Source organism: Castor canadensis, chromosome 1 (assembly GCF_047511655.1).
Source record: "Castor canadensis chromosome 1, mCasCan1.hap1v2, whole genome shotgun sequence".
Lineage (NCBI taxonomy): Eukaryota > Metazoa > Chordata > Mammalia > Rodentia > Castoridae > Castor > Castor canadensis.
Genome location: NC_133386.1, coordinates 158907021 through 158928106, shown reverse-complemented (window position 1 = coordinate 158928106; position 21086 = coordinate 158907021). Strand labels below are relative to the sequence as shown.

The 21086-nt window shown below is 37.1% G+C and overlaps 1 protein-coding gene across 4 annotated transcripts in view; it reads right to left on the bottom strand.

Annotated features, from left to right (window-relative positions):
- The window catches only part of Nell1 (neural EGFL like 1), an 828356-nt gene that overhangs the window by 729319 nt on the left and 77951 nt on the right, over positions 1–21086 (bottom strand). For all 4 annotated transcript variants that reach the window (XM_074042879.1, XM_074042893.1, XM_074042884.1 and 1 more), the window contains exon 3: positions 15317–15467. In XM_074042879.1, the coding sequence (XP_073898980.1) occupies positions 15317–15467 (151 nt within the window). The remainder of the gene's footprint in view (positions 1–15316; positions 15468–21086) is intronic.

Genomic DNA, 21086 nt, shown 5'->3' with positions numbered 1-21086 from the left:
CTGGCTTCGAACCGTGATCCTCCAGATCTCTGCCTCCTGAGTAGCTAGAATTACATACTTGAGCCACCGGTACCCAGCTTGCTGCCAATATTTTTAAGCCAGTCCACAGACTAAAACAATTTCCAAATACAGGCTATATATGTCAAGCTCACACCTAATGTCAGATTCAATGGGGAAAAAGTTGATAACTTTTCCTTCAAGATTCAGAACAAGGTAAGAATTCCCATTCTTGCCACTTCTGTTCAATATAGTGAGCCATTAGGCATAAGTAAGAAAGAAAAGACACTCAATTGGAAAATGAGAAGTTAAGTTGGCCTTAGTTACAGATGACATGATCCTAACATATAGAAAACTATATACTCCAGTTAAAGACTCCATCAAAAAGAAAACTGTTAGAATTCAGTAAAGCTGCAGGATCCAAAATCAACATACAAAAAATTAGCACATCTATATAATAACAGCAAGCTAACCGAAGAAGAAATTAAGAAAGCAATTCCGTTTATAATAGTTACAAAAATACTTAAGAATAAATTTAACCAAGAAAGTGAAAAATATCTACTCTGAAAACTATAAAAGACACAAGTAAATGGAAAGACATATCATGGGTTGGAAGACTCAATATTGTTAAAATATCCATACTACTGCAGTCTACAGGTTCAACACAATCACTCTCAGAATGCCAACAACATTCTTCACTAAAACAGAAGAAACAATCCTAAAGTTCATACTTTAGGAGCCACAAAAATTCTGACTAGCCAAAGTGATCTTGAGCAAAAAAAAGAAAGCTGGATGTATCACATTCTGACTGCAAAATGCACTACAAAGCTATAGTGACCAAAACAGCATGGCACAGGTTAAAAACAGACACACAGACTAATGGAATGGAACAGAGAATCCAGAAATAAATCCTTGCATTCATGGACAACTGATTTTCAACAAAGATACCAGGAATATGCAATGGATAAACTTAGTCTCTTCAATAAATGTTGCCTAGAAAAGGTTATATCCATATGTGGAGGAATAAAATTAGATCCTTACCTCATACCATATGCAAAAATCAACTTGAAATGGGCTAAAGGCAAGAAAACACTCTAGGAAAATATGGGGAACTCTCTGGCATTGGTTTAGGCAATGTTTTTGTTGTTGCTTGGTGGGGGGTTTTTTGTTGTTGTTGTTGTTTTTTTAATGATCCCAAAAGCACAGGCAACAAAAACAAAAATAGGTAGATGGAGCTACTAAAAAGCTTTTACACAGCAAATCAAACTATCAAAAGAGTGAAGAGGACTGGGGTGCAGCTCAAGTGGTAGAGTGTTTGCCTAGCAAGCACAAGATGCTGAATTCAAACCCCAGTACCGCCAAGAATAACAAAAAAAGAAGGGGAGGGAAGGGAAGGGAAGGAAAAAGAAAAGTCAACTTATAGAAGAAAAGTTTGTAAATTATATAACTGATAAGAGATCAATATTCAAAAAATATATAGAAGTCAACATACAAAATAAGCAAGTTTGGCCAGGTGCAGTGGCTCAAGCCTATAACCCTAGGCAGTTGGAAGGTGGGTATCCAGAGGATCACAGTTCCAGGCCAGCACAGGCAAAAACTTAGGCATGGTGGTGCACACCTGTTATCCCAGCTACATGGGGAAATATAAATAGAAGGATTGTGGTCCAGGTCAGCCTGAGCACAAAGCAAGACCCTGTCTCAAAAATAACTAAAGCAAAAAAGGCTGGCAAACAGTAAAGTGCAAGTGCAAGGCCCTGAGACCAATCCCCAGTACTGCCCCCACAAAAAAATAAAAAATAAAAATAATCAAATATCTAAATAGACATTTCCAAACAGAAGATATTCAAATGTTCAGTAGACAAATTTCTAAAATGTTTAACCTTATTAATCATCAGGGAAATGCAAATTAAAAACCACAATGAGATAGTACCTCATGCCTATTAGATGGTTACTATTAAAAGATAAAAGATAAGTGCTGGTAAGGATAAGATCCTCATATATTATTAATAAGACTGGAAACTAGTACAACCACTGTGAAAAACAGTACAGAGGCTCCTCAAAAAGCAAAAATAGAACTGCCATATTATCGAGTAATCCCAAAGGAAAGAAACTGAACTCCTGTGTCTAGTGCAGCATTATTCACAATAGACAAGATATGGAACCAAACCAAGTGTTCACCAGTGGAAGAATGGATAAAGAAAATGTAGGGACATTGTAAATGGATATTCCATATACAATGGAATACTATTCAACTATAAAAACTAAAGAAATCCTATCATTTGCAACAAAATGGATGAATCTGGATGACATTATGTTAAATGAAATAAGCCAAGCAGAGAAAGACAAATCCACAGTAACTCACTCATCTGTGGAATCTAAAAACTTGACCTCATAGAATTGGAGAGTAGAATGGTGGTTACCAGGGACTGGGGGGGTTCATTTTTAAAAATCTTAAATGAACTCACATGCACAGAAAAATCTGCTACACCTCACTTACTAATAAATCAAAACACTTAACTGTTAAATTTGTCTAGTTTAAGTGTTTAGAGCAATGCCTGACATTTATGAGAGCTCAATAATTTTAGTGCCCACTATCATTTTATTAATATTCTTAGTTATTATTATTTAATGATGAAAAAGCCTAAATAAAGCATCAGTTAATTTAAATTTATTCAAGAATTTTCAAGAATAGTTCAACATTATAGATTCTGTTAATACATTTATTTATGTTAACAGAAGATAGGGAAAACCACAAAATTATCTTAAAAGGCACATTGAAGGGATATATAATACAACATAAAAACAGTTCATGATTTTTTTGATTTTTCAGAAAATCAGAAACTAAATTTCCTTTATATCATGACTAGATAGATATATAAATTAGAAATTTTTACTCAATATTATATTAAACAGATAAAAAGAACATAATAAAATCATAAAGATTGCCTACTGTCCTCTTCATGACTTTAATCAGGACCTTTATTCTATTTATTTACTTTTCACCAGTGCTATGCGATTATAGCCAATAATACAAAACAACAAAAATGTCACTAATATAAATATTGGAATTTGAGAGAAAAGATTTTCAATATTTTCAAATTATAAAATTTTATACATAAAAAGGTTATAAAAATTGAATGTTTGACACATGATATGCAATCAGCAAATATTAGCTATTAGTATTTTTTAAAATATTCACATACACATATATACACAAAAATAGATACAGCTTAAATATCAGCTAAGACTATTATCCAAACCAGAACAAAAACATCAAAAGAAAAACTACAAACCAGTATCTCTCTTATGAATATAGATACAAAAATCTTCAATTATCAAACCAAATTCAGCAATATAGAAAACAGATTATATAACATAACCATAGAAAACAGATTATATAACATAACCAAAGGGTGTTTATCCCAGGAATATAAGCTTAGTATAGCATTCAAAAATCAATTCATGTACTATGACACATCAATAGAATAAAGAATAAAAACGACATGATCATCTCAATACATAACAGAAATAGAATGTGAAAAAACTCAGCACCATTCCTAATAAAAATACTGAATAATAAGAAATAAAAGGCAACTTCCTCAACCTGATAAAGAACATCTACAGGAGGAATTCCTTCAACCTGGTTAAGTGCACCTATGAAAACGCACAGAAGCATGCTTCATGGTGAAAACCGAAAGGTTTCTCCCTAAGATCATAAACGATGCAATAATGTAGCTCTCATCACTTCTATGTAACATTGTGTTGAAAGTTACAGCCCAGGCAATTAGGCAAGAAAATGAAGTAAAAGACATCCAGGTAGGATAAGAAGAAATGCAATTGTCTCTATTTGCAGACAATATAATTTCATACCTAAAAATCCTAAGCATTCTACTAAAAATTATCATAACCAATAAGCAAGGTTAGCAATGTGGCAAGTATAAGATCAATATGCAGAATTCAATCACTTTTCTATACAGTAGCTATGAGTAGCCCAAAAATGAAATTAAGAAAATAATTCCATTTACAATAGAATCCAATAATACCTAGTAATAAATTTTTAAAGCCATGAAAAATTAATACTCTGAAAACTAAAGCAAAGTTGAAATAAATTAATGAAGACCTAAATAAATAGATATACCATATAAATTGATCAAATATTTGATATTGTTATTGTGGCAGTACTCCAAATTGATCTACAAATTCAATGCATTCCTTATTAAAATCTAACTGACTTATTTGCAGAAATTGACAAGCTGATCCTAAAATTCATATGGAAATTCTAGGAGTCTCAAATAACCAATCTTGAAAAGAAACAAACAAGTTGGTGAACTTATACTTTCTGATTTTAAAACTTACTACAAGGCTACAATAATCAAAGCAGTATTGCCATAATGATAAAATTGGCTAAAAATAAACCCTCACCTTTATGGTTAACTAATCTTCAGCAGAGATGCTAAGAAAATGCAGCGGGTGGGAGGGAACTGTCTTCAATAATTGATAGTAGGACAACTGAAGTTCACAGGCAAAAACAAAGTTTAACCCCTACCTTCCACCATATACAAAATTTAACTCAAAATATATCAAAGAGTATATTTATCGAAGAGTAAGAGTTAAACCTACAAAACTTTCAGAAGAAATCCTAGAAGTAAATCTTCATGACTTCGGATTAGTCAATGATTCTTAGCATGGCATCAAAAGCACAAACAGCAAAAGAAAAAAACAAACTGGTTGTCATCAATTTTAAAAACTTTTATATCCCAAAGACACCACCAAACAATAAAAAGACAATCCACAGAATGCAAAAACAATTATAAATATTGTACCTGATTAGGGACTTCTATCTATAACATAAAGAACTATTTTAAATCAATTATAAAAAGACAAATAACCCAATTAAAATTGAGCAAATGATCTGAACAAACATTTCTACAAAGAAGATATACAGTCAGCCAAGAAGAACATGAAAAGATACTCAACATCATTTGCCACCAGGCAAATATAATCAAAAACACATTAAGATATCACTTCACACCCATTAGGCAGGCTATAACCAAAGAGAAAGATAACAAGTATTGACAAGGATGTAGAAAAAATGGAACCCTCATATACTGTTGATGAGACTGTAAAGTGGTATAGTCATTTTGGAAAACAAAATATCAGTTCTTCAAATAGTTCAACATAGTTTCCACCTGAGCCAGAAATTTCCCTCCTAGATTTATACCCAAGAGAAAGAAAACATTTGCCCACACAAAAACTGGTGCATGAATGTTCATAGCAGCTCTATTCAAAATGACCAAAAATGGAAAAATTCAAACGTTTAACAACTGATGAATGAATATATGTGTTATATCCAAAAAATGTAACATTATTCCACAATAAAAGGAGATGTACTCCTGACACCAGCCACATGAATGAACCCTGAAAACATTATTCTAAGTGATAGCAGCTTGTCACAAAGACCCCATCGAGCATGATTTCATTTAAATGAGATAATTATAATAGGCAAATCAATAGAGACAGAAAGTAGATTACTGGTTACCTAAGGCTAAGGACCTTATGAAGAGATTGAGAGTGACAACTAAGTGGGTTGGGGAAATGAAAATTTCTTTAAAAATAATTGTGGTGATCAATGCACAACTTAATGCTACACTAAAAGCCAAGGTGTTATAACAATAAGAAAACTATGAATTTAGTAACGCCCACACTATCCCAATTATAACAAACACATACTTAATCCATCCTGACCATAAGTGATATAATCAGAATCACACAAGAGAGAACCTCAAAAGGAACCTTGCTATCTGACTTTCCAGCCAACAACCTATCATCAGATGCCTGGTCCCCTGCTACTAAATGAACAGGAGCCCAAAATCCTTGGTCATTTTATTTTACAGCTGGCCATACCAAATGACCACAGGACAATTTGCTCCTTTAGACATTGTCCTAATAAATAATATAAGGAACCTGAGATGATGGAAGATTCTCACTTGCTACAGATGAGAACATTTTGGGAAGTTACTACAAATAGCTTAATTCCTAAATATATATTGTTAGATATTCCTAACTTTTTTCTTTCATGCCAGATTTCCTTAACGAGATTTTAATCACTAGCTTCAGTGAACTTAACACCTTTACATAATTTTGAAAGCAGTTGCACACTGCCTTGTAACACCACTCTATCATTTATATATTATTAACTGTTTTTGTTCTTTGACTTTTTTTGGTCATGCCTTAATTTCCACATTGCTAAACTCTGTCATAAATCCTTGGAAGATTTTTTTCTTTGATTTCCACCCAAAACCTGCCACCAAATATAGAACAGAGAAGATTCTTCTACAATATTTTCAACAGAGCAAGATAAATGTAGCTGCTATTACATTTTTAAATGGTTTAGGTTACCTATGATGGAAATGTTATGTAGTTAGCTATGAAAATAGAAAAATGAGACCTGTTGAAACTATTCTAGGAATGGGGGAGGGGAGGATGGATAAAAGAGAATGATAGAAGAGTGAATTCAACTATGACATAAGAACTTTGATAAATATCATAACGTACCCCAGCACAACAATTAAAAGAACTTTAAAAAAATCATTACTTTGAACTCCACATTAGGGTGAACTTTCTCAAACTTAAAACCCTGTGTGAAAAGGACTGGACTTCATAACAAAGTAATCTTTCTTAAATTTAAAACCCATTGGCAAAAAGAGCCTTCATACTATGTTGGTAAATTACTTACAACAGATGTAAATTAGTGTGGCCACTATGGCAATCTGTGGGGAGATTCCTCAGAAAACTAAAATTAAGCCAGGCCCAGTGGCTCAACCTTATAATCCTAGGTATGTGGGAGACAGAGATGGGGAGGATTATGTTTAAGGTCAGCCTGGGCAAAAAGTTAGTAAGACTCCATCTCAAACGATAAAAGGTGGGCTTGTTGGTACACATCTATAATTCCAGCTACATGAGAAGCATAAATAGGAGGATCATGATCCAGGCTGGTCCAGGCATAAAGCAAGACCCTATCTCAAAATTAACCAAAGCAAAAATGTTTTGGGGCATGGCTCAAGTGGTAGAGAGCCTGCCTAGCAAGTGTGAGGCCCTGGGTCCAACCCCCATACTCCCTCCCCAAAAAAAAACCTAAAAATAGAACTGCCATATGATCCTCCTATACTATGTACCCGAAGGAATTGCAAGTTAGCGTATAACAGAGATATCTGCATGCCCGGGTTAATTATCACGATACCCAAATATTATCACAATAGCCAAGTTATAAAAATCAGCCTAGGCGTCCATCAACAGATGAATGGATAAAGAAAATATACACAATGGAGTATTATTCAGCCCTAAGAAAGAATTCAGTTATGTCCTTTATAAGGAAATAAGAAATGGGAGATAATCATGTTAAGCAAAATAAGATAGACTCAGAAAGACAAATATAGCATGCTTTCTCTCATCTGCAGAATCTAGACGCAAAGAAAAAGACATGAAAATAAAAAGAAGACTATGTGGGGGAGGGAACTAATGGGAAAAGAAAGGATGGGGGCAATATGACTGAAGTATTATGTATGAAAATGTCACACGGAAACCATTTTTAAAAATACAAGAAAGATTTTTAAAGGGTGAGAGGAAGGAGGGTTATGGAGCATAACAGAGGGGTGATGGATATCAAAGTATATTAAGTGCCTGTATGGAATAATCATAACAAAATCTCTCACACGTACAACTAACAGGAGTGAAAGAACTAATAAACAAATAAATGCTCATTGCCTATGTGGAATTTAGTCCAAGTTTTTCAAAATGGCACTGGGGCTTTGCAATGATCTGGAATTACCTACCTCTGTACTACCACCCCTCACTGCTGACCCCAAGTTCTTATCCCCTTCTCCATACACACTTTTATGTTCTAACCACTTGTCCACTGATGTGATCCTTCTTTCTTTTTTATTCATATGTGCATACAATGTTTGGGTCATTTCTCCCCCCTTTCCTAACCCCCTCCCTAAACCCCCTGGCCCCTCTCTTCCCCCCCCATCCCCTTTCTACCCAGCAGAAACTATTTTTCCCTTATCTCTATTTTTGTTGAAGAGAGAGTATCAGCAATAATAGGAAGGAACAAGGGTTTTTGCTGGTTGAGATAAGGATAGCTACACAGGGAGTTGACTCACATTGATTTCCTGTGCGTGGGTGTTACCTTCTAAGTTAATTCTTCCTGAACTAACCTTTTCTCTAGTTCCTGGTCCCCTTCTCCTATTGGCCTCAGTTGCTTTTAAGGTATCTGCTTTAGTTTCTCTGCGTTGATGGCAACAAATGCTAGCTAAATTTTTAGGTGTCTTACCTATCCTCACCCCTCCCTTGTGTGCTCTCGCTTTTATCATGTGATCAAAGTCCAATCCCCTTGTTGTGTTTGCCCTTGATCTAATGTCCACATATGAGGGAAAGCATACGATTTTTGGTCTTTTGGGCCAGGCTAACCTCACTCAGAATAATGTTCTCCAATTCCATCCATTTACCAGCGAATGATAACATTTCATTTTCTTCATGGCTGCATAAAACTCCATTGTGTGTAGATACCACATTTTCTTGATCCATTCGTCAGTAGTGGGGCATCTTGGCTGTTTCCATAACTTGGCTATTGTGAATAGCGCCACAATAAACATGGGTGTGCAGGTGCCTCTGGAGTAACCTGTGTCACAGTCTTTTGGGTATATCCCCAAGTGGGATTGCTGGATCAAATGGTAGATCAATGTTTAGCTTTTTAAGTAGCCTCCAAATTCTTTTCCAAAGTGGTTATACTAGTTTACTTTCCCACCAGCAGTGTAAAAGGGTTCCTTTTTCCCTGCATCCTCGCCAACACCTTTGTTAGTGGTGTAGCTAATGATGTTATTCTAACAGGGGTGAGGTGGAATCTTAGTGTGGTTTTAATGTGCATTTCTTTATTGCTAGGGATGGTGAGATTTTTTCATGTGTCTTTTTGGCCATTTGAATTTCTTCTTTTGAGAAAGTTCTGTTTAGTTCACTTGCCATTTCTTTATTGGTTCATTAATTTTGAGACAATTTAGTTTTTTAAGTTCCCTATATATTCTGGTTATCAGTCCTTTGTCTGATATGTAGCTGGCAAATATTTTCTCCCACTCTGTGGGTGGTCTCTTCAGTTTAGAAACCATTTCTTTTGTTGAGCAGAAGCTTTTTAGTTTTATGAAGTCCCATTTATCTATGCTATCTCTTAGTTGCTGTGCTGCTGGGGTTCCATTGAGAAATTTCTTACCTATACCTACTAACTCCAGAGTAGTTCCTACTCCTTCCTGTATCAACTTTAGAGTTGGGGGTCTGATATTAAGAGCCTTGATCCATTTTGAGTTAATCTTGGTATAGGGTGATATACATGGATCTAGTTTCAGTTTTTTGCAGACTGCTAACCAGTTTTCCCAGCAGTTTTTGTTCAAGAGGCTGCTATTTCTCCATCGTATATTTTTAGCTCCTTTGTCAAAGACAAGTTGGTTATGGTTGTGTGGCTTCATATCTGGGTCCTCTATTCTGTTCCACTGGTCTTCATGTCTGTTTTTGTGCAAGTACCATGCTGTTTTTATTGTTATTGCTTTGTAATATAGTTTGGGTTTGGTATCGTGATACCTCCAGCATTGTTCTTTTGACTGAGTATTGCCTTGGCTATTCGTGGCCTCCTGTGTTTCCATATAAATTTAACAGTAGATTTTTCAATGTCTTTAATGACTGTGATTGGAATTTTGATGAGAATTGCATTAAACATGTAGATTATTTTTGGGAGTATAGACATTTTTACTATGTTGATTCTACCAATCCATGAGTGTGGGAGATGTCTCCACTTTCTAGTCTTCCTCAATCTCTTTCTTCAGAAGTTTATAGTTTTCCTTGTAGAGGTCATTCACAACCTTTGTTAGGTTTACACCTAGGTATTTAATTTTTTTTGAGGCTATTATAAATGGAATTGTTTTCATATCTTCTTTTCAGTTTGTTTGTTATTAGTGTATAGAAATGCTAATGAGTTTTCTATGTTGATTTTATATCCTGCTACCTTGCTATAGCTATTGATGGTGTCTAGGAGCTTTTGAATAGAGTTTTTTGGGTCTTAAGGTATAGAATCATGTCATCTGCAAATAGGGTCATGGTGAATAATCTTTTTGATGTGTTGTTGAATTTGGTTTACCATTATTTTGTTGAGGATTTTTGCATCAATGTTCATTAAGGAGATTGGCCTATAGTTCTCCTTTTTGGAGGTGTCTTTGCCTGGTTTTGGAATAAGTATAATACTGGCTTCATAAAATGTGTTAGGCAGTTTTTCTTCCCTTTCTATTTCATGAAACAGTTTAAGGAGGGTTGGTATTAGTTCTTCTTTAAAGGTCTGAGAGAATTCAGCAGAGAATCCATCAGGTCCTGGACTTTTTTTTTTGGGGAGACTCTTGATTGCTGCTTCAATTTCATTTTGTGTTATAGATCTATTCAGGTGATTAATATCCTCTTGGGTGATTATATGTACCTAGAAATCTGTCCATTTCTTTAAGATTTTCAAATTTATTTGAATATAGGTTCTCAAAGTAGTCTCTGATGATTTCCTGGACTTCCATGGTGTTTGTTGTTATCTCCCCGTTTGCATTCCTGATTCTATTAATTTGGGTTTTTTCTCTCCTCATTTTAGTCATGTTTGCCAGGGGTCTATCAATCTTGTTTCTTTTTTCAAAGAACCAACTTTTTGTTTCATTAATTCTTTGTATGGTTTTTTTTGTTTCTATTTCATTGATTTCAGCTCTTATTTTTATTATTTCTCTCCTATTTGTTTTGGGATTTGTTTGTTCTTTATTTTCTAGGAGTTTGAGATGTATCATTAGATCATTAATTTGGGATCTTTCAGTCTTTTTAATATATGCACTCATGGCTATAAACTTTCCTCTCAGGACTGCCTTTGCTGTGTCCCATAGGTTCTGGTAGGTTGTGTTTTCATTTTCATTGACTTCCAGGAACTTTTTAATTTCCTCTTTTATTTTATCAATTATCCATTGTTCATTAAGCAATGAGTTATTCAGTTTCTAGCTGTTTGCATGTTTTTTGTCTTTACTTTTGTTATTCAGTTCTAGTTTTATTGCACTGTGATCAGATAGAATGCATGGTATAAATTCTATTTTCTTATATTTGCTGAGGCTTGCTTTATGGCCTAGGATATGATCTATTTTGGAGAAGGTTCCATGGGCTGCTGAGAAGAATGTATATTGTGTAGAAGTTGGATGAAATGTTCTGTAGACATCAAGGAGGTCCATTTGATCTATTGTATATTTTAGATCTAGGATTTCTTTACTGATTTTTTTGTTTGGATGACCTATCTATTGATGATAATGGGGTGTTAAAGTCTCCCACAACCACTGTGTTGGTATTAATATATGCTTTTAGGTCCTTTAGGGTATATTTGATGAAATTGGGTGCGTTGACAGTGGGTGCATATAGGTTGATAATTGTTATTTCCTTTTGGTTTATTTCCCCTTTTATTAGTATGGAATGTCCTTCTTTATCTCATTTCAACAATGTATGTTTGAAGTCTACTTTGTCAGTGATAAGTGTTGCTACTCCTGCTTGCTTTCGTGGACCATGGTCTTGGCAAATCTTCTTCCAGCCTTTCATCCTAAGCCTATGCTTATTTCTGTCGGTGAGATGGGTCTCCTGTAAGCAACAAATTGTTGGATCTTCCTTTTTAATCCAGTTCATCAAATGGTGCCTTTTGATGCAGGAAATAAGTCTATTAAGTGTTAGTACTGATAGGTATGTGGTGATTCCTGTCATTTCGTTGTCTTAGTTGTTTGAAGGTTTGATTGTGTGTGCCTAAGTTGAGGTTACTCTCTACTTTCTTGCTTTTTCTTTTCCTGTGGTTTGGTGCTGCCTGTCCTTTCATGGTTATGTTGGGTTTCACTTTCTGTGTGCAGAATCCCTTGAAGAATCTTTTGTAATGGTGGCCTTGTGGTCACATATTGTTTTAGTTTCTGCTTATCATGGAAGACTTTTATTGCTCTATCTATTTTGAATGATAGTTTTGCTGGGTAGAGTATCCTGGGGCTGAAATTATTTTCATTCAGTGCCCAGAAGACCTCACCCCAGGCTCTTCTTGCTTTTAATGCTTCTGTTGAGAAGTCTGCTGTGATTTTGATGGGTTTACCTTTGTATGTTATTTGTTTTTTCTCTCTTACAGCCTTCAATATTCTTTCCCTAGTTTCTGAACTTGTTTTAATGATGACATGTTGTGGGGTAGTTCTATTTTGATCTGGTCTGTTGGGTGTTCTGGAGGCCTCTTGCATCTGTATGGTAATATCTTTCTCTAGATTTGGGAAATATTCTGTTATTATTTTGTTGAGTATATTACACATTCCTTTACTTGCACCTCTTCTCCTTCTTCAATGCCCACGATTCTCAGGTTTGATGGAGTTGGTGAGTTCTTGCATTTTCTTTTCGCAGGCCTTGAGTTGTTTAACTAATAGTTCTTCCATTTTTCCTTTAGCTACCACTTCATCTTCAAGTTCTGAGATTCTATCTTCTGTTTGTTCTATTCTGCTGAATTGGCCTTCCATTTTGTTTTGCAATTCTGTTTCATTCTTTTTTCTGAGGTTTTCCATATCCTGCATTTCTTCCTCTTTAATGTTTTCTATTTTTGTCCTGAGTTCATTTATCTCTTTATTAATTGTGTTCTTTGTTTCACTTTGGTGTTTATATAGTGCTTCTATGGTTTCTTTTATTTCTTCTTGTGCTTTTTCAAATTCTCTATTTTTGTTGTCTTGGAATTTCTTGAGTGTCTCCTGTATATTTTGGTTGACCATATCTAGTATCATCTCTATAAAATACTCATTGATTACCTGTAGTATTTCTATTTTTAGATTGTTCTTGTGGGCTTCATTAGGTTCTTTGGCATAGTTAATCTTCGTTTTGTTGGAGTCTGGATCTGAGTATCTGTTTTCTTCATTTCCCTCTCATTCCTGTACTAAATTTTTGCTGTGGGGAAACTAGTTTCCCTGTTTTTTCTGTCTTCCCTTCAGTGTCCTTGGTGTTGTTATTGTCCCTGTACTGTGTGCAATTAAGCAAAGAAGTTAAAGAAAAAGGGGAAAACCAATAAACAAACAAGTAGAAAAAACAAAACAAACAAACAATCAAAAAAAAGTTTCAGAGATATAAACAGGGAGAGATAGTGTACTCATCAAGAGTAAGCTGAACAGGCATTAGAGAGAGACAGAGAGGACTGAAAAAGAAAATAAATAATAAATAAAAAATAAATAAATGAAAAAAAAACCTCCAAGTTCAAATGCAATAAAGTTTCAGTCTTAATATTTTTGGTGTTAGTCCCACAGCCTCCAATCCTGGAGATGGTGTCTCAGAAGTAGTTCTGTCATTGTCTCATCAAAGGGGAAAAAAACTTAAAAAAACCAAAACAACACAAGACAAAAAAAACACCATAAAGTATCCCAAGTTCAAATGCAATAGAGTTTCAGTAAGTTTTTTAGCATGCAAGTGTAGTTTGGTTGTTGTCTCATCAAAGGAACAGAGGAAAAAAAAGAGTCTGAAGACAGTTCTGTGAGTGGCTATCTGAGGCTGTGGCTCACCTGCCCACTGCTGTCAGCCTGCTGTTGCTGGAGGCTTTATTTATGCAGATCTCAGGAGTGAGCTTAACACTCACCTGCCCCTCAGGCTTTGTTTACTTAGAGTTCTCCTGGGCACGACCACCACTGCTACAAACTTTCCCCTTTCCAAGCACACTGGGGTGGTGACATTGCACCAGCTTTCTCAGGCCTGCATGTTTATTTACAGTTCACGTGGGATGTGAGTCTTCCCCCGCTCCTGTGGTGTTTTCCTCCCACCACAACTTTTACAAGCTTTCCCGCTCCTCGTTGCTTGTCGTGTGCTGCTGCTCCTGCCTTCTCCAGCCAGCTTGTTGTAAGGGATTCCCCTCCCCGCCTTCAGCACTCAGGGCACACCGCCCTCTTTGCTACATGTCTTTTTTGTTGTTATTGTTTATTATTCAGGTTTTTTTTTCTTTTTTCCCTGGGTGGGGGTCGGTCTGTCCAGGGGGCTATGCTGATCTGGCCCAGGGTTGTCTGTGGGAGTACCACATGCCACTTAGCTCACCTTGTGGTCACATCTTCCCAAGCCATCTGGGTGCTGCTATCTGGTGGCGGCAGGGGAGCCCTCCTGGTTTCTCTGTTTAATGTGGAGTGGAGATGCTATGCTCAAGCTGGAGGTGTAGAGGAGTCAAAGTTTTGCCTCTTCTTGGTGGTTTTTCCTGTAAGGTGTATCTCAAGCATCTCTCCAAGATTTTACTTTAGGAAGCATGCTTTCTGCTTCCTCCCTCTAGCTGCCATCTTGGAATCCTCCGATGTGATCCTTCTTAAAGTCACAGCAACCTCTTCCTGTAATATTGTCACCATCTTTTGCTTCTGACTCTGCTTGTCAAATATCACACCTCACTTTTTTTCCTTACATAACCATAATCCTTTCTGAAGCCCTTCTTCGCTACTATAACCCTAAATAGGATGATCTCACCTCCCTTTATCCCCTGAACACAAACTTCGAGCAACACATCTATAATTCATTATGATTTGTCCACATTTCCTTCTAGATTATGTGATCTTTGAAATAAAAATTCTGAACTACTCGCCTTGATATTCCCAGTGTCCAGTACAGTTTCCACTGAAACATACAATGCATGCTTCCTGAAGATTGTTAAATATAATTAATTAACTTGCTTAACCATGTAAATATAGTGGATAGAATGTAGTTTTATATGAAAAAAGTCAACCAGAAAATAGGTGAGGAAGACACTCATGAGTGGTCCTTAAAGAACAAACATACAGTCATTTTTCCCAACATAAAACTTTTTTTTGACAATACAGGGATTTAAACAGGGCCTCATGCTTGCTAGGCAGTCCTTTATTTTTTAGATAGGGTCTCACACTTTTGCCCAGGACCAGCCTCAAACCATAGCCCTACCCATGCCTCTTGTGTGACTGGGATCAAGATATGTGACACTACACCTGGCTTGTTGGTTGAAATGAGATCTTGTTAACTTTTTGCCCAAGTTGGCCTCAAACCACAATCCTCCCAATCTCTATCTTCTAAATAGCTGTGATTACAGATGTGAGCCACCATGCCTGACCACCAAAGTAAATTCTTAATGCAAAGTAAATTCATTGTGTTATATAAATAAAGCCTCAGCTAGCTGAAAGTTTCCATGGAGATCCCACATCTAAATTCCCAAGCATCTTGCACAGTCTACTAACTCTACTAGGTAGATTTTCAAAAGGAGAAAGACTTTTCTTACCTGTGTTCTAGTTCTCGGATGGACAGTATCACTCCTGATGTCGATGGCTTTTGCTGGACAGTGGCCAAAAACGTGAATTCACTCTTATTCCGGAACAACTGAATTAATTTCTCACTCACATGAGGAGCTGCATGGATCTCTCTTTCTCTATCTAGGAGTCAAGAAAGAAGAGCAGGAGGAACAAGAGTAAGAAAGAGAAGGGAAGAAGAAAAAAGGCAGAGAAGAAATACAGAGGAGGAAAGAGAAAAGGGAATATGAGAAGGAATAGAGGAAAGATCACAGTTAAAATGCTGTGTTCAAGGATCCACACTGCATTTTTCATTTCCCCTTCCTGTCAATAGCTTTCATTTTCAGGTGCCACTCACCACTCCATACAGCCATATTCATTCAATGAAAAACCCAGAAATGTTATCTCTTGTCACCTTACCCACTTGTCACTTTGACAAGTTCACAATTGACCAGAGAGTGATTTTCTGACATGAATTTTGACGGGACACTGAGCAATTTGGTCTGCTGCAAACCGATTAAGTTGCAGTAAATAAGGTGAGATGAATGGAGTCCTAAAATTCAGAGAATCTTGGATCTAGCAGAACTCAAATGCCACTCAGCAACCCCCAATTTCACTTTTCCGTGGACCCAGTTTCCTTCCTCCCACCAAGCACCAAGGAAACCTATCTTTGCCTTGCACCTGACAGAGATTTACTAACACTAATAAAGCCAGACAACTCTGCCTTTGCCTAAAGAATAAATACAAGACACACTCATGATCTGCAAGCGTGCCTGGAATTTCTCTGTAGACATGCAATGAATTACTTGCCTCATGAAATATTTATTAAAGTTGAGACCAATTCAGCAAGTCTAGAGATGTGCGAATCCAGCTAATCCTCCTCCTGGAGAGGAATCATGCTTTTTCCAACATTGGCATAACAGGACATCCGCCATTTCACCCTCATGGCAATAACCTTACTGATATCTCATTATGTCAACTACATTTCCTAGCATTAGGAGGGCCATGGAAGGACCAGAGTTGGTGACTATTCAGAGGGTGATAAAGAAACATCAAAAATGTGTGTGGTGGTCTCCTCTTACGTTGTGACCCCCTCTTCTGGCTGTCTGATAAGTACTTGATTACTCCTCCAGGACTGAGTGAGGAGCCTTTGAAAAACTTCAAAGGCTGCATTGCCCAAGCAACATCACAACTTGTATGACGACCTTGAAGAATCTCAGCCTAAACAGTGACTTCTAAAGAAGAAATCCTTGAATTCGTGACCTTGGGGCCCAGTCTTTTCATCTGCAAATACAGAGGATGGACTAGTTGATCTCTCAGATCTCCCCAGCTTACCCTCATTCTAGGAATTGCTGCTTCACATAAGTAAATTGGACAAGAGCACCACAGTCTTTCCCATCTGTAAAAGTCTGAGCTACAGATGGTAAAAAACAAAGGGTCCTCTACCATGAAGGCACCCAAAACAGGCAGAGCACTCCACCAGTGTAAATACACCTGCATAACACTTGTTTTTCTGCCCAAAGAAAGGCTTGGACTACTTTTGGCTAAGTGGCATACTGTGAGCTTTGTCAAGGACTAAGTTAAGTGATAGTCACTTAAAGAATGCTTTTTTTTTGTAGTACTGGGGTTTGAACAAAGGGCCTTACACTTGCTAGGCATGCACTCTATCACTTAAGTCACCCCACCTGACCCAAGAATGCTTCTGAGTGGGGTATGGTAGAATATACCCAAAACCTTAGCTACTCAAGAGGTAAAGGGAGGAAGAAGTATATTGGGCAAAAGTTAGAAAAAGCCTATCTCAAAAGCAAAATACAAACATAAACAAAAGGTGTGGTGGCATACTATAAGCAGTAAGGTGCTTGCTAGCACATGTGCCTAGCATGTGGAAGACTCTGGTTTCAATCTCTAGTATGGGGGAGGGGAATCTCTTTATGAGCCAACTATAATCCGAACATTAGGGAGGCTGAGGTACAAGGATCACAAGTTCAAGGCCACATAGGCTATTACAGAAAGATACTGACACAAACACACACACACACACACACACAAACCAACAGTGCTTCTATGCCTTCTATAAAATTACACCTGAAGACTTTCTAGGATGATGTTCAAAATTTGTTAAATCTATGAACAAATCATTTTGTAAGCTAGAAAATATCAGCAAGTTTTATTAATATTATTTTTATTCTTATTACTTCTAGGCAAGATCCTCCTAACAAATTCCACCTAGAATTTCACGACAGAAAAAATTTTTTACTCTTCTAACTAATCTGCTTACTTTTTTTCTTTCTTTACTCATCAGTTAGAATCACCTTACTGGTAGTAGATGCCTAGAGAGCTCATTGCAGAATTCTCAAACACAGGTCCATTGAAAAGAGGGCCATGATCAGCAGCAACGCCTGCAGGAGGAAAGGGGTGTGACTATCCTCACTCCTCACTCAATTCTCCTTGGGTGATATCTAGCCCTTTGACCAATGACCTAGGAGAGCCCTAGACTCTCCTTTAAGCAACAGATTTATATATTCAATTTCCTACTTAACATCTCCACATGCATGTTTAATAAGCATTTCAAACTCTACCTACCCACAACAGAGCTCTCATTCTCTCCTCCAAGCCTCCATCTTCTTCTAGAGTTCCCAGTCTTAGTAAATGGCAATACCCAAATATCTAGAAATTGGCCTTTGTTTTTCCTGTTTCTCAGCCATATCTAATCCAAGGGCAAATCATGAGGCTCCCTTGTCTGTAAACTGTCCACTTCTTCCTAACTTCACTCTTACTATTCTTGCCCAAGCCACTCTCATCTCTCCCTAGACCCTTCTGATCATTTCCTGACTGGTCTCCCTGCTTCACTATTGCTTTTTGTTCCTTGTTTTCCACACAGCAGCCAAAGTGCTCTTTTTAAAGCATATGTCTGAATCATTTCAGCATCCGGCTTAAATTTCTCCAATGGCTTCCCACTGCTCACAAGATAAAATCCAGTCCATAACCATGGCTTGCAATGTCACACAGGTGCTGATTCTGGCTTATGTTTTCCACTGCACCTCACTCTCCCTGTTTACTAGTGGAGCACACCAAGCCCACCCCTGCCTCAGCTCTCTGGACTCCCCCCAGAGAGCTCTCCTACCCCCTCTGCACATGCCTGGCTCCTTCTCCCTCAGTTCTCACTGTCAATGCAACCTCATAGCCACTCTCTCCAAAGCAGGTTCTCCAGTAATGTCTCTAACACACCACCATGCTAGTTATTTTCTCCATATAACTCACCATAATATATATGCACTGTGATCAATTCATTATTTCCTTACATCACTTACCAAAATCTTGTTCCATATGTCTTGTTTCATATTATTTCCTTTCTTTCACCATAGTGTATAAGCTCCATGAGGGCAGGAATATTTATTTATTCATTGTTTTATCCATCATTGTAGTACTTGACACAAAACAGGCATCCAATAAAGATGAACTGATTGACTGGATTGATTGATTAATGCATTTCCTACTTATTTTTCTTGTTTATATTGTTACTTTAAATAACCATATATGCTACTGTCAGAAAATAGTATGGTACCTTGTGGAAAAGCAGGTGATAAAAAGGTCCTTCTCAAATACCAGTAGCCATCATATTAAAGAAAATGACATTTGGTGCCCATCTGCCCCTTTTCTTCCAGAACATTCCCAATAGCCTGAACCAGTCCTACCATGCTTCTTCATCCAACCCTCCTCAAAAGCTGAGCATTCTACTTTTGGTGGGGCAGGGTGGGGTGGTAGTAGGTTTTGAACTAAGGGCCTCACTCTTGCTAGGCAGACCATATACCACTTGAGGCACTCCACCAGCCCAAGATGAACATTCTTATGCTTGGCTTTTCTCATTTCTGTTTATAAATGTTTGGCACATTGAAGTATATAGACCACATTAGCATTCACCAGAGTGAAATGTAAGAAACATCTATTTGATACATAGAGACTTCATGTGAATTCTAATTTTCAGAAAAGCCCTTTCAAGTAAATGTTAATCGTAATTCAGTCAATAAAGAACACAAGAAAGTAATCCCACCTCTTACAATTTAGAGGAAAGTTACTAAACCAGATTTTAAGGGACTGAGCTGTGCTAAGTTTCATAATAACTAGCTGTGTGACCTTGGATAAGACACTTTCCCTCTCTGAACCTCATACTCAACATAGGAAAATCAAAAAGATGGAATTGCATGATCTCCAAGTTGTTTCCTAACCTCAATTTTTCTGTCCTGTTAATCACTTTATCCTGTTCCTAGCCATATAGCAAGAGAGTACTGAGGTTATTTTGCATCCACAAAATACCCTGATTCTACAAATTTTCTCCTATCATCATTCTCCAAATTAACATAAAATATAAAGCTTTTAATTACTGAAAATAGTGATGAGTCACCTACTTTGCAGAACCCTACTTTTTCCTCTCTGGAGTAAAAAGAGCAGCAAATGAAAATAAATTAATGAGACCCTACAGCCAAAGTTGTACTTCCATATTCAACCACTATCATGTGTGTTTGCTGTATTACTTGAGAACATTCAATTCTCTAGAGAGAACAGGAAAAACAAGTGGAGTGGATAAAGCTCATAAGAAGTGTTAAATACAGATATCAAGTTAGAAACATGTGATAAACACAGACCAAACAAACAGAAATAAGTGTGCTGAACACAGATTAAAAAGAGTTGACTAAGAGTGTGACTTACAGATAGAATGGGATGGGAAGACCAAGTCATAATGTACAAATCCTGCCATCTTCAGAGTGACAGCTATGTCATCATAAGTCCCACACCCATCAGTGACATTCATTCTACTCCCATTCTGGCCCCACATGGACTCTCCCCTAAGAAATGTCAAAAAAAATCCACCACTGCTCACCAAACTGTGAACCACAGCCAGGATTACTTGCCCCAATTGTGTTGGGTCCAGACATCTCCCTTCTTCTGAACCTTCTATTTTTTAACCTGAGTTCCAGTGCTCTTAACCCCACCATCTACATGGAAGCTAACACAGCAGAGAGAGAGACTGAATATATTGAGATGTATGAAATCAGGCAAAGCATCCTTGTGCTTGTACTCCACCCTGAGTATGCTGACCTACACCATCTCTTTCTGCTACTTCTTTCTGCATGCTGAAAATTGATTTAATAAGCCACATGACTGAAGTATCTGAACTTGGTCTGTGAGGTTTTCCTGTTTTGACCTATGGGAGAACACTTGGAGGCTACCATTGTACCAAGGTAATTTCCCATACAAGAACCACTTACAATGAACATTTTTCATTGGTTAAAAAGGGAGAGAGAATAATGTCATTCCAAATACACAAGAGGTTTAGCATTATCTAGTTAAGAAGTGCTAACTCAGCAGCAAGGGTTAAATGATTTTACTTTCCCAGGACGAAAATGGCATTACCAGTCATTTTTAAAGACTAAAAATGCTAATGTGATGATTAAACATCAGCAAAAAAAAAGTGTTCAGTAAAAGGAGGAGACTGTGGAGTGGGAGCAGGAAAGAAATTAAATGATATTCACACATTCTCTGTTGCATGTAGCAGTAACTTTATTTTCCCCTCCCCTAACATAGGGTGGGATAGTGGTGAATTTCACTGCCAACAAGCATATGCCTGTGCTTTTCTCTGTGTCAGGCACTGTGCTGAACACTGGGAAAATGAAAGTAAAAATACAGTTTATGCCCCAGAGGACAGATACATAAGCAAGACAGGTCTGTGGTGATACTACACACAGAACAGGGCAGTGCACAAAG